Raw genomic sequence first — 14,083 nt, forward strand, 5'->3', positions numbered from 1 at the left:
ATGCGGACTGTTTTGCAGACAGATTTGGGTGCCCACAAGGCTAACATGGAGTCACAGCCCCTTCCCTCACCCTTGGGACAGCGTAGGGGGCAAATGGTGCAAAGAAAGAGGGAAAGATGCCAGAAAAATACCACAGCTCCCAGCTTTTTTCTTCCTCTGCTTTCCCCCTCCCCTCCTTTTCCCTCACGGTGCTGGGACTAGTCTAAGGATCTGTGGGGTGGTTTTGTGGTGGCATGAGGACATCTATACATTGGTCCTCAGCACCAGCCCTATCCCCCATCGTAGAGGCCAAAATAGGGATATTTAGGGCCTCTGTGGGATGGGAGGCTGTGGGGGGTGGAGGCCCAGAGGGCGATGGTGGCACCTGAGGGCGCTGGCCCAGGCCCAGGCCCAGCCACTGTCATGGCCACCAGGGCCTCCTGGAAGGCAGAGCCACCAGCAGGCCGGACCTACCCGTTGAGGTGCTCCCCCAAAGCGTGCAAAACACCTCAATAACACCCAAAACCACTTAAAAAAACCAACCACTCCCTCATTCCCTGCTGCATTTGGGCAAGTACAGCCTGTGTCTGATGCTAGCAGCATTTACAACCTCAAAATGCCAACTAACTCATTTTTTTTTCCTCAGAGACTGAGGTCTTGGAAGGGTGGTTCTGCTAATTTCTCCTGTATTTACCAGCATGGTTTAATTTTCACCTTGTTTTCCAGCCAGGCAAAACCCATAAACGGCATCATTTTGATATGATGTATTTGTATTTACATGGTACATTTTAAAGCAATAGCTACATTGATCATACATATTAGAAACAATAAAAAAAGAAGTTAAGAACTAAAATGTACATCATACACTTGTATATATATTTTTTTACACAGAGGTAAAAAGGCTTATAAAAATCAATACAACAGGGTTTTAACTTTTAGTATATAGATACAATAATGATGAGGCTTCAGGCACTTTAATTTGTTAATGTGAGCAATAGCTTGAAAAAAATTTTCCACAACAGAAAAAAAATTGGTTAATGTTTTGTTACCACAGATACAAAAATAAAATCTGAATAATTTCTCTCAAATGATTGATGTCAGTATTGCAAAGCTGACTGGGAGAATGCTACACACTGTTCAGCAGCAGTGTGGAAATTAAGGAGAAATATTTACAAAAAACACCCATTTCTATCATTGTGCCCTTACACCACTGCCTTCACAAACCAAATAACACACGCAGCAAAATCTACAAGTATTACAAAAACCCAAAAGGAGAAGAGGGAGGAAGAAGGAGGAAAAATAAAAAAAAAATAAAATTAAAAAAAGTTGTTTTTTTTTTAACTTTTATTTCCAGACATACAGAAAGGCTTGGAGTATGTCTACTTTACTTAAATAAATAGGGGCACTTCAAGACCGGACAAAAAGCTGTAAGATCTTTTTGTAGTGTTGTGCTTTATAGAGACAAGATCTTACAGATGTTTGTTTACATGAAACAACTCTGAGAACAGAAATAAAAGGAAAAGGTTGTTCCATTAAATTTTTTCGAGGCTGGCTTGATGTTTACTAGACACCATTGAGAGATTTGTCAACTGCTATTAGGCACAAAATATTTATATTTCATTCAGCAAACCCAGACACATCACCAAGAGTGTAACACTCCATCCCTTTTCCATTATCATTCATTTTTTTCCAACCAAAAGATCCCCAGCAACTGCTACAAATTAAGCCTACCAAACTCTATAGTGTATAAGCACATTGCATACTTAGTTCATGGTTTACTAAAAAGCTGTGATTAACTCTCAGAGGAACTGTTGGGACATTCCACCAAGAAAAAATGGCAAGCGTTCCTTTTACATTTATTTGGCAAAAAAAAAAAAATCCTCTCTTTTAAGACTGATGTCAATGTGCAATAGAGGGAGGGAAAGGACATGCGCCCACTGGCAATTTACTGCAGAAAGAAATTATGGCAGGAACAGCAGTGCCAGCTTTGACAAGCCAATCCCTAGCTGCCTCAAAGTATTCAGATTGTACTATGCTAGTTAGAGCTCACTGCGCTAAATCATTTTTTTTTAATAAAAATTATTTGGCTATTCCTTGTAATATATTAGAAAAATACTCTTTTTCCAGCTAATTACAAGCCTTGTACACAAGACAACATGACATTTAAAAAAAATTAAAGTAATCTTATCCTGCTGTATGCACCTTATGCATCCACTTGATAAATCTGGGTGGCAAACTGGGGAGGGGAAAGCGGGGGAGACACTTCAGTCTGGCTCCTGCAAAGACTCACATGCTTAATCCTACACACAGAATCACAGAAATGCTGGTTGCACACGCATTAAGTTGGGACATCTGTAAGCATCTGGAGGATTGGGACCGCAGGTCAAGAAATGAAAGTGGTGGTTAACAACCTGGCTTTTGATTTTAAATACCTGCTTAGACTGCTAAATGTAGTTTCTACTGTGGATGTGTATGTTCTCATGCTCATGTATTATACAGAAAAAAATAAACACTATTTTCCATACAATCCACCACTTAATGCAGCATTTCCCCAGAATTGCCATGGATTACAATAGTGCTTTTGACATTGCATTGTTAATAATTCTTTGCATAACAAGAACTTTCCCCATCTGGAACCTTAGTGTTTTATTCTCAAATCACGACATGGCTGGCTAATGAAGAAGTTCCGTTCTCAAGCAGAACTCTGAAAACACAGTTTTATTTTTCCAAAGTTATTTAGGGAAAAAAGAAAACACTAAAATTTAAGTTTCCCTTTCAAGTAGTGGTCTGAAATGATTACAGGTAAGGAGAACTACCAGATTCTCAATGGTTATGTGACTATGGTAACTGAGCCTTGCTTTCTGTTCATAGAACTTTAAGAACAGAGAAATAATTTAAGATGTTTGCTGAAGGAAATGACGATGGACTCTAGAAGAGAAACTGCAGCTTAGATGGCTATTTTGGCTTTGGAAAATAGAACAACAACAACAACAACAACAACAAAAAACAAAATAAAAGAAAACCAGTGACAGAAATACTGTGTTGTGGTACAAGTTTGTTACTAGCACACCTTCTATACACACAATAAATTGACGGCAAGTTAAAATATCTTCCAAGTGAGATTTCATTCACTATACCACCCTGTTTCGAGAAATGCCAGAACTTGCTAATGCACTGATGGTACCAAGCAAGCAGAGGCAAGACGGACACAACCTGGAGATGTTCTACAATCCACCACCATTTAAAGCAGTTCTTTTCTCAAACTCATTTTAACTGAAAAAATAATATAAACATGTACAAGAGAGTCTGTTTGATTACAGATTAATAATACAAAAGTCTATGCTGTACGTTAGTTAGTTAGAACACTTGATGAGCAAATCAATGCAGTGTGAGCCCCAGACGATCAAATGTAAAGTGATCCAAATTGGTGGTTTCTGGATGCTGTTGGGCACAGTGGCTGCATCAAAATAAGTGATCTCAATGCTCAAAAACCAACGTGTTCCTTCAACTACAGGAAAAACATAACACTCTGAACTCATCTGTAGTCATCCAGCAGCTTTGTGTTTTCCACCACAGCACCTGCACATGACCCCACAGTGGTGACAAGCCCGAAGCGGCAAGTAACAGCACATACATGGAGCAATGAAAGACAAGGCGATAAGGGCCATCCACCGGAGGCAAAACATTTCATCACTGGTGTCACACGAGCAAGGATCTGTATAGTCTCCTTCCGGATCGGACATACAGTGATAGAGCATAGTGTCTGCGCACCACATACAGCTCACTCGACGGATGCAAGTCTTGACGCGGTCTGGAGCATCCTGGCATTGACCCCGTTTGTTCTCCTCATGATTGAACATGTCCCTGCAGTACACGCACCGCGACCTCTCACCATCCTCCTTCCGTCTGGGCTTGAATTTGACGGGTTGAGTCTTTATCACAGCACCCTTTATATCTTCACCCAGGTCAAAGTCTGAGTTGTCTACGTAAGGATAAGTGTATTCGTGTTTTGAGGCCTCACTTTTGGCAAAACGTACGTAGGAGTCCATGTCATCAGGATCAAAGTTCTTTCCTCGCGCTGGGGCATGGCGATAGTCCTCATATCCAGTCATCCAAATCTTTTCCCGAGGATTGATGCGTACTATCTCCTCATCGTCATCCGGAAAGTTGACGTGCCGGTACGATCGTGGTGCTGACTGTGGAAGCAGGGATGGAGAAAATATAAGCTCAATTTTCGATAAGCAATTACCTTCTCCTTGCTTAATGAAAAGCAAGTTATTGAACAATTTTGTTCTTTGTACACACTTTGGTGTGTTTTGACTGAAAAGAAAAAAGAACACCCAACAAGCTAACAAATCAGTGCATCTTCACAAAGTGCCCCACTATCTGTAGGAGAAGCAGGGTAGGCATTCGGCTTTCCCCCATATTCCAACTTTCAGACAGAAAACAGACACTTAAAACTAAAACTAACTGAGAAGGAGACAGGAGTGGGGATCTTCTGAGGGTTGGGGTGGGCAGAAACCAAACACTCCACAGACTTAGCTAATGACAGAGACAGTCCTTTATGTCCTAACAGCTAGCAGTGACAGAAACCTTACTTGTTCTAGATGGTAGTGGTCAGAACTATAATGGTCGTGAAGGTGTCCACGAGTGCAAATTCTTCGATGTTCGCTGGATGCCGGAGAAGCCAGAGTTCGCACAGGCTGTTCCCTTTTCTGAGAGGAGTTGGAGGAGCTATCTGTAGCATTCTGTTTTAAATGGAAAGGGGAAAAAACTTGTCATTCATTCAGCTGTTACAGCACACAGTATTAAAAAGAGGTGTTTTGCCACTCACTGACTTCGCACACACCTGCAATACTGGCAACACCTGACAGCAGGCAGCTTCATCAGGTTTCACAAAGTTCTTGAAAGAGGCAGATCCGTTGCCAGGCCATAAAATGTGTTGCCACACACATGGAAAAATTAAATATGCCATAGCCTACCAGTGACATATTCACTAACACCACTCCTATTCGTTTGGCATATTATTTGTTGTACTGGGCACCACAGGATGGCGAACATTCACACTAGAAGTACAAGGTTAAATGATTGCATCATTTGAAGGAGTTTAAGTCCTGATGCACACTCAGGACTGAAAAAAATCTGGTAATTTTGTTAACCTTCAGGAGTCCCATTAAGACAAAAACTTCTTTACGCATTCTTCTCCAAACACTTGCTGAGTTCTGGTTCATCACAGACTACTTAAATAATCAGCTTTTCTTTAAAAATCATTTTTTTTCATCTCCTTTTGTCTCTAATCTCTAATGTGCAATGAATGTTCCTTTTATTTTTATACACTCCTGCCTCATAGTGCTCACTTTCTTTAGATTAATTATTATATCATTACACAGTAACAATCATGAAATGGCAAAATATGCAATAATATGCTGTTGCCAATACCTGCAGCTTCTTAATGTATTTATTTCTCCTCCCAGAAAAATGCACAGCAGGGTGACCAGTCTTAGCCATCCCTTCTCCATAGCCCTTCCTTGGTTAAAATACCTTCCATCCAATATCCAGACATTCAGGATTTTTGCCCATTAATTCTTTTCATACTTTGGTTAGACTTTTTCAGATTACCACAAATATCAGAGGACGGCTGTTAAATGAACACCCTCTCGATGGTTCCTTTTACACATCAGTACTACTGTTGACAGAAAGGCTGTAACGTTGCAATTACATCAACTGCAATACTGGTGCCTTGAACTAAGAAAAATCTCCATCCCCGTTCAACTGTCAAGCTGTGGCTGCAGCTAAGACAAGTCCAATGGAGATGTTTTCATTTTTCACAACAGTTAGCAGAGAGACAACCTCAACAGGGGAAGGTAGTTACATCAACACTGGCAGAAGACTGGTTTTACCTGAAAAACCTTCTCTCCTCATCAAGAATGCACTCTCTAAATATTATTTTTCAATGAATTGTACTAAACATGTCTCTTACTCCAAGAATACAAGACCAGTCATTGTGGCCATTTGTTTATTCTGAAAACAACGCCTCGCAAGGCTCTGTCCAGAGCTGAGCACACCTTAAAGTACTACAACACAAAGTATGTGTCAAACCACTTTAACTGCTATAGCACTTAAAGGCACTGAACTGCCAGCTTATTTTGTTGAAAGCAAATACACGGATCTGGTTGCAGTGTGATGTAAAGTCAGGCTGGGTTATCCGAGACGTACAACAAGCAGGATGAGTTTGAATGTCTGACCCACCCATTGTGAACAGACTTTTAATTCATGTGGGATTGTTTTTTCTTTCATTATTTTTTTTAAAACAAGTACTTAGAACAAGTCTTAAGATATGTTAATAACACCTATAAAATGCAACTGCACTGGTATTCTTTATTATTATTATTTAAATGGTTCATCAGCCAAATCTTCACTTCTTACTAGATACAGACACTTCACATCTGGGGTTTAAGCACTTCTAAGCTAACTTTTCTGCCTCTAACTTCAAGCCCTACTGTATTGAGCACATTCTGGGGACACTTCAAAATAAAATGAGAAGCTTCTACAAGTAAGTACTTCAAAATAATATTAAGCTTTCAGGATATTTCGAAAACCTTAGGAGAGTTAGGATTTAGTTACAACAGCCACCTCCTACAAGTACCTTTCCGCAGCGCGGCGTGTGGTGCGGACTGATGCAGAGCTGTAATTTCAGCTTCTCAGAACAACAACAGAAAGGCACACACCCCAGATTCCGGGTAGTTTTACCCTGTAGCATGCTCTTAAAGTTAAACTTTGACTGTCACGAGCCAAAAAGGAGGCAGGGCTTAGCACAGTGCCGTGCCAGCCAGCAGGACCCTTCACCTTCACTGGAATTGCAGCTGAGCCCTGCTGGGACAAGCCTTTCGCGGGTACGCTCCAAAAACATCGTGGGTGCTTATGGTCAACGTAATGAAGCCTGGGAAACTTACTCAACTGGAGTAGGTGGCACGCGTTGGCCAGCAACCCTCTCGCCCTCCTAGACGGAAAAAGAAGTCCCAAAGTGGATGTAGCTGCTAGATAATCCCTGTGGGGCAGCTGGGGGCTATAACCAGCCCCCCGAGAAGCATGATGCTTGCTGGATGTGTGCACGGCCTCGCTGGGAAGGCCTCATTTCTGCAACGGGCAACTGGAAGAGAGGCTGGAGCGATTTTTATCTAGCCGGATCCTTATCTGCCCTTGCTTTGCTCCACACCTCCTTCTCCTTCAGACCCAGCAGGGCGACCGAGCCTCTCCTCCACATGTGTTGACATGGCTACAAAACCTGTTTGCAGCATACCAAAGAAGCTGCGGCTCAGGCCTCCGCATTAACCTTATTAAAAATTGCTTCATTTCCACGTTCAATGTCCTCAGATTAGAGGGGCACTTTGCCAACGCAAACACTTGCTCTGAGCACCCAAGAAAGGTAGAAAGCAGGCTACCCGAGCCCAGGTCTCTGTTCACTCTTCTGGAAAGAAGTTCATGCTGCCTCCTGGATGGTGAGGCTGAAGGAAACAGGATGCAGTATCTGCTGGCTTACCTTGCTGACTATCAGCTGAAATAAGCACTGCTACTTTCCAAAAAAAAGATCCCTCACCAAAGCTTCAAGCTTCTGTAGAAGAAAAAAGGAGGCCCTCAACACACAGGAACAAATGGGCTGAAGATTAGGAAGTAAGAGTGGAAAGTATCCCTCCCTCCCAAGCAGAAGGTCACCAGTGAAGCCCCCAGGCCTCTACTTGTGCTGCTGAGCGTACTCATAAATAAATTGAAAACAAGGCGAACAGCAAGATGACAAAACCTTCTCGTGACACTTAAGTTATTCAGGGAAGTAAAAATGAAAGCTGACCCTGAAAATTCGCTTAAGAATCTCACAATGCTGAGGGACCAGACATTAAAAAAAAAAAGCTAATTACCACTAGTATGTAAAGTGATGGAAACACCTTGATCTGACACATACAATTATGTACTATGAAACAGCTATTGCTGCTCAGGAGAGAGGTCTTGGGGTTAAAATAACAGCAGTTCCCAGTGCAACAGTCAGGACAATCGGAGGCCTGGGGTGGCTTCTGAATACTGGTTAGCTAAATAGAGGAGGTCTCTCCAGCCTGGAAAAGAAATGATGGAAGGGAACATTACGATGGGAAGGGAAGAAGTCTATAGAATGAGGAGCCCCACGGGCAAGGAGAGTAGGAAGTGATTATTCTTCTGGTGTTCTTCAGAAGAGGGGAACACAAGGCCTTCAGTGGGACATGCTCAGATAAGCTTCAAACAGGAGGAAGTACTTCTGACAAATCCCAGAGTTTCAAGGGGGTTCAAGAAGCCATACGGAAGCTCTCAGAAAGCGATCAAGGGTCTAAGGTATGATGCTCAAGCCCTGAGAGGTGGACTGTTCCCTTAGTACTGCTCAACTGCGACTGCATCTGAACTTGGTGACTGGTGACAGACACATCCTCAAAGGAAAGGACTTAGCCTGTGATGGAAGCAGAGAGAAATTCCTGCCCCACACAAGACTGTGGGCTGGAATTTTCTGCTGCCGCCATGGCAGTGAAAATTTGAGGGAGGATGACAGAGTGGGAGACATGAGAGGTTTGTTGCAGGTCACCCAAATACAACACACTTGCCTATGGGAATAAATCTAGAAAAGGCATTATTCTCCTCCAGAGCCAGGCTATCAACCATTGGTCTCTCAGAGAAACAGCATCTTCCCCTAAAGCCTGTTGAAACCAATCTGGTTCCAAATTTTTTTTCAGGGGAACTATTGAAAACATGCCCGGTAGCCACAGAAGAGAAATGAACCCAAACCTAAAGCTGTTGGAACAGTGAGTCCACAAAGAAACGCCGTTTCAACACGCCCTCAATGCACAATTAGAGAATTTTGTGCGGCATGTACCAGAGCTTTGTGATTGCTATGGCGGTCGCGAAGCCTTGTGGTTTCGCTGCTCGGATAACAAAATCATTAATCATGACCATAATAGCAATTTTATAAAACCCGTGCTACACATTTCCTCTTGCAAGTGAGCTGAACATATCTAGGCGAGCACACGTACCGCATGTTTGATACGGCCACTTTGAGAGAAAACACTCCGTTTCTACATGCAAATGCTTGTACTGCAATCACTAAAAAGAAAAAGTGTCCCCGGTCCCTGTTTCCCTCTCAGAATTTAAGAAGTGACTCATTAAATTAAAAAAAAAAAAATCCCTAGTCATTAGTAAAGAAGATTATGTTAATCATTTACTGCAGTTTACTTCTCATTGAAATGGATTTGTTACACAAGAATGGCTGGCTAATCAGGTGCCTAAGTAATATTCTGAGATAAGCATCTATCATAAAAACAGATGAAAAAAAAAAAAGCTTTCCCCTTCCCCCATTTCCCAGCTACTGAACTGGACAGATCACCTTGCCTCTAATGGCTTCGCAGAATAGTTTCACCCCTTGTGGTGCAATACCCAGGGTGACCAGGAAAAAAGAAGAAAGATCCATCTCCAAATTATGAAGCGGCTTGTCAGAAATCAGTTGCCTGAGGGAATTTATGGGAGCTCTGCTGCTTGCAACTTCTAGAAGTGCTCTCAGTCAGCTAAAGCATTACCAAGTCTGCTGTCAAGAATAATTGTGGGTCAAACAAGATGATTTGCTTTTTCTCAAAGATTTTAATGGCTACATGAGGTGGGGAAGGCGATGGGGAATAGAAGTATCATGATGTTGAACAAGCAATTTTGCAAGTAATGGATGGCTCTAAAGTAATTGGAAAACTGTGCCAGCCTGGCCTTTCTACAGCAGAAGCTGTCTGTCTGCAAGTTAAGCTGCTCTCTGTTGCCACATGCCGCTGTGCTTCTCTCCCACTGCCGTGCAAGCCGTCTCGCTGAACCATCCCGATCTGATGGGGTCTGTCTGTGCCCCACGTGGAAACGCAAAACTCGGTGGGTCTCATTCAACCAAGGCGTTCTTCAGCAGCCAAACCTGCTGCTTTCACTTCGGGAAGCCTGCACATACTAACGGGGAGCCTGCCTGACATCTTGTCATCTGAAAAGATGTCCCCAGTACGAGAAACCCAGCTCCATCACTAATTCATGGCTTAAGGATGAGCCTGGGAAACAGACGTGCGACAAGCTGCATCCTCCCAGTCATCTGGAGCCCGTTGTTTGTGTGCTCTGCCCAGGTGCAGTTCTGCTTGGGAGCCCCAGCACAAGCGAGCAGGGCCCTTCTCATTTGCTGGAAGAAAGGGAAAACACAGCTGCGCTATCGATACGGAAAGGAAAAATGATAAAAGTCTGAAATGGTGAAGCAAGTGAACGATACGGACCTACGCTTGACTCTGAGGTTTATCTGCAGAGCCTCCGCTGTTTATGAACTTCACAAAGAGGAAGTCTGAGAGCTATTTTGGACACACGGCACAGAAACTTCCACCTTTCCAAAGAAATTAAGATAAAATATAGTCTCCCAGTACTCCCTCAGCCTAATCTTGCAAGAACATTTCTTTCCTTTCCCCTCCAGCTTTTATATTTAAGCCTTAAGAGACATGGCTGCTTCTGAAAGTCACAGAGAGGGGAAGAGCAAAGTTTTTAGTATTTGTCTCTAATTGCTCTCTACTCAAGAAAGGTAGAAAAAGATTTCACATTTTTAATTCATCTCTGAATTATCCTTGTGTGTTAAAGACAGCTCACTTCAAGGAGGGCTAAGGTTACCTAGGTATTAAGGAAGAAAAAGCTTCGTTGTGAAGAATCCGTGAGATTTTAGACTTCTGTCTCCTGACCACAAGCTTTTACTTTGTCCTGACAAGACAAATCCAAGGAAAAAAAATGCTTTTGTCCAATTTCTGCTTGTTTCGTATCACAGAGGACAATTTTTACTAAAGACAGCAATTGTATTTGAGAAAGCAGCTTCTATGCATTTTGGAAAATGTCTTGAAACTCTTCTCCATTGAGGATCACGAGAACTGCATCTACTCCTAATCCTAACAGAGAGCCTGCAGGAAGAACTTCATGTTAGATCATATTCCAGTACGGCTCGAAGACAAATTGGCCATACGCAACTCTTACAATAAGCACAGATTCAGATTTTCTTACACCAGAACAGGACTATAATTTCTCAAACGTTTGGACTGCTTCCTAGTCCCCATTTACACAAATACCAACATCAAGTGCAGAAAGCCAGCTAGCTTTACTGCTACCTTTTTCTATTTTTTAAACTTCTGCGGTTAGAGCACTTAGTGCCAGAAACATCCCGGTGGCTGTGCTGCCTTAAGTCAGCAAAACTTGAGGAACATTTACAAGGACTCTGTGCACGAGATCATCTCCATTAAGCTAATGCTAAACCCGCTTCTGGCATCGCGGGTCAGTTCTGCGTGCTCCACAGATGTGGCTTAACGACTCGCTCCCAGGTCTACAATGAACACATGCGAGTCAGGCACAGCTAAAGCGATGTGGCGAGCAATCAGATGTGCTACGGGGGAAACCTCAGGGAGATTTTTCTGTTTAACTGCTCGCTGCGATACACGGCAGCAGACGCAGCTCTGGACGGACGACAAGAGAAGAGCCTGCCGGAGTCTGGGGAGGGCTGCAGCAAGATGGTATCCCACGGGTCTCCGGGATACACGTAATCCCCCACCTTGCCCTTACTACGCCACTGGGCTAGCGTACCCCTAAACGTATGGAGAAGTCTTTGCATCGGGTACCTTGAAGCAGACCGTGATGAGGGAAACCCCCACGGCAGGAGCCCCAGTCCTTGGGTTCCTGCAGCAGCCCCGCCGCGACGACAGGGACTGGGATGGAGACCTGGTGGGAGCAAACGCCCTGCTGACCTTACTAGATTTCTCCACGCCAAGGGGAGATAAATTGCTTCGGCAGGATCACAGGCCTTGCTCTAACCTCACCTCCTTCTTCAAAACATTGAGTAAAACTTCTTCCAGCGCTCCCTTTGGTACACCGCTGTACCCAAACCTCTTAAAACCCGGGAACTGTTTAACCCAACTGGTTGCTTACGACCACCTAGGGACAGAGGCAGGCTTTTCCTTTTAGCACAGAGGGCTACACAAATCTTTTCGCGCCTCGGAAATTACCTCCTGGTGCAGATCACAGCATTGTCGGGATGATCAGCTGCCCAGTATTTGTGTTCCTACAGCTCCGCGAAGATTAGCAAAGCCTCCCTCCCATAACAAGTAACATTAGCCACGTTACTGAAGCTGATCCTAAGGCCATGAGAGATGGCCACTGAGGTCTGCACGGGGCCACACTGCCACGGGGCCACACTGCCACGGGGAGATGACAGTCCCCGCTTCTCCCTCCCATCATGTCCCTTTAATGCATGATGGCTGAGGAGCCACAAGAATCTAGCCCCAAGTCTCTCCATCTGTATTTTTAAAGAACTTTTCTGGCTGGATCTTCTCCCCAAGCCCAGTTCACCACACGTAGAGGCTTGTGTCCTGATGGCACAGGAGGCTCTCAAGGTGGCCTAAGGGGCAGAGATGAGGGGTATGGAGGGGGAGGTGGGTGCCAGCTCCTCTTTAAAGTCTTCAGCCTTCACCGTGCTTGCTGTCAGCAGAGCTGCATTTAATCAGCCAAGTGCTAGCTCCTCGTTTTGAGGTGCTAAGAGGGAACTTAGCACACCCAGCGCTGCCGACAAGGTTTTCCTTCAGAAGACCGGTACGGATGCTGGGAAATAAAGGCACGAAGCTTGGTCGGCGGGTGCTGAGCAATGCACATGCAGAGAGGATGGCGAGAGCCTGCGCGGCTCCCAGGGCAGCCGGGAACAGATGGCTGCACATAACTCGCTGCTGAATCCCAGCTCTTCCACACCGAAATTTCCAGGGAGGGGGAAAACAGGACCGGGGAGGGGGAATGCTAACAAAAACTAGATTAGCTGAGCTACAAGGATTGGTGCACCTGAACCATTGTTCCCGTCTTTGCTATGAACAAATTAAACACTTCAGCCTCGAAGTTCGGAGGCGCGCTCCTCCTATACAATACACTCAGACGCAAACAGAGGAGAAAAAACAGTTAAACGCCGACTTCCCACAGCAGACTGATACGATATTTTAAGAAAGCAGTTAGGGGTCATTTATTCACACAGTTATGAGCATCCACGTTATTTTCACTGGAATCCATCCCCAAAATAGAACCCAACAGCTGATGCAAACTTTTAAAATACCCTCTTCACATGCACTGCAAATATGTCGGGCTCCGCTTAAAAATGCAGTGGTACTGACTCCCGCCTTCCCTTCCCTCCTCGCAGACAGAACCAGAGACAGATGAACTGCTCGCCGTAATCACTTCTGATTTAATTTTCATAAAATATTTATGAGACGTGGGGAGAGCAGACCCTTGGCAAAACACATTAGGCAGGTGAGGGAACAGGGCTATTGAGATGCAGTTGTTTACGGCGCATCTCTGCGCTGGGCAGAGGTCCACGGTGAGCTCCCAGGGCTTTTGTATTCCATGGCATGGTTTTGTTCATCCTCAGCAACAACCAACACATGCCTGGGGGTTAGGGTGGTGTCATCATGCAGGATTTTTTGTCAATCGGGGGATTTTCTTTATTCCTTGCTTTTTAAAAAGGGGGAGCCTGTCACTTTAAAGGAACAATCATTCTGGAAGCCTCATGTAAGAGCACATTGCATTGTTTAGCTTTCCCAAACTCCTCCTTCCTCTTTGCGAGCTCTCCAAGAAAATAATAAAAAAAATAAAATCAAGAGGATGAAACCAAACTATGGTTAGACTTAGCAAAACTCGGATGCACGCTCCAAGCAGCTTGAACTCTCTGCATTTTTCCCCCCCCCTTTTCTTTATTTTTTCCCATGCCCGTTACATGAGACAATGGGATTCAAACCAGATTTGCCTATGCCTAAAACAGCATGTGGAAATGGCAGCCCCTCTCCTGAAAAGCAGCGCCGAGATCCTCATCTGCCCCGCGGTTCTGACCCAGCCCTCCTCCTGTCGCCGCCGGGACACGAGGTCCCAGCGCAGCAGCACCGGCGGACACGAGCCTTCCCCCTTTGACTTCCATGCCAGCTGGGATGCCTGGCCGAGCATCCTGGCTTCATCCAGACCCGGCGGCGATTCCCTAATCCGTCCCGCCGCGGTGCAGGAAGCTGTCAGTCATCGCACTGCC

The 14,083-nt window shown here is 44.4% G+C and overlaps 1 protein-coding gene across 3 annotated transcripts in view; it reads right to left on the reverse strand.

Annotated features, from left to right (window-relative positions):
* Positions 1-728: 728 nt before the first annotated feature.
* SPRED2 (sprouty related EVH1 domain containing 2) overlaps positions 729-14,083 on the reverse strand; it is a 60,544-nt gene continuing 47,189 nt past the window's right edge. For all 3 annotated transcript variants that reach the window (XM_080587070.1, XM_080587071.1, XM_080587072.1), the window contains 2 exons: positions 4,578-4,727; positions 729-4,175 (listed from right to left, as the gene is read on the reverse strand). In XM_080587070.1, coding sequence (XP_080443196.1) covers positions 3,525-4,175; positions 4,578-4,727 — 801 coding nt within the window. In that variant the 3' untranslated portion in view covers positions 729-3,524. The remainder of the gene's footprint in view (positions 4,176-4,577; positions 4,728-14,083) is intronic.

Source organism: Anser brachyrhynchus (genome assembly GCF_964034855.1).
Source record: "Anser brachyrhynchus genome assembly, chromosome: 3".
NCBI classification, from domain to species: Eukaryota; Metazoa; Chordata; class Aves; order Anseriformes; family Anatidae; genus Anser; species Anser brachyrhynchus.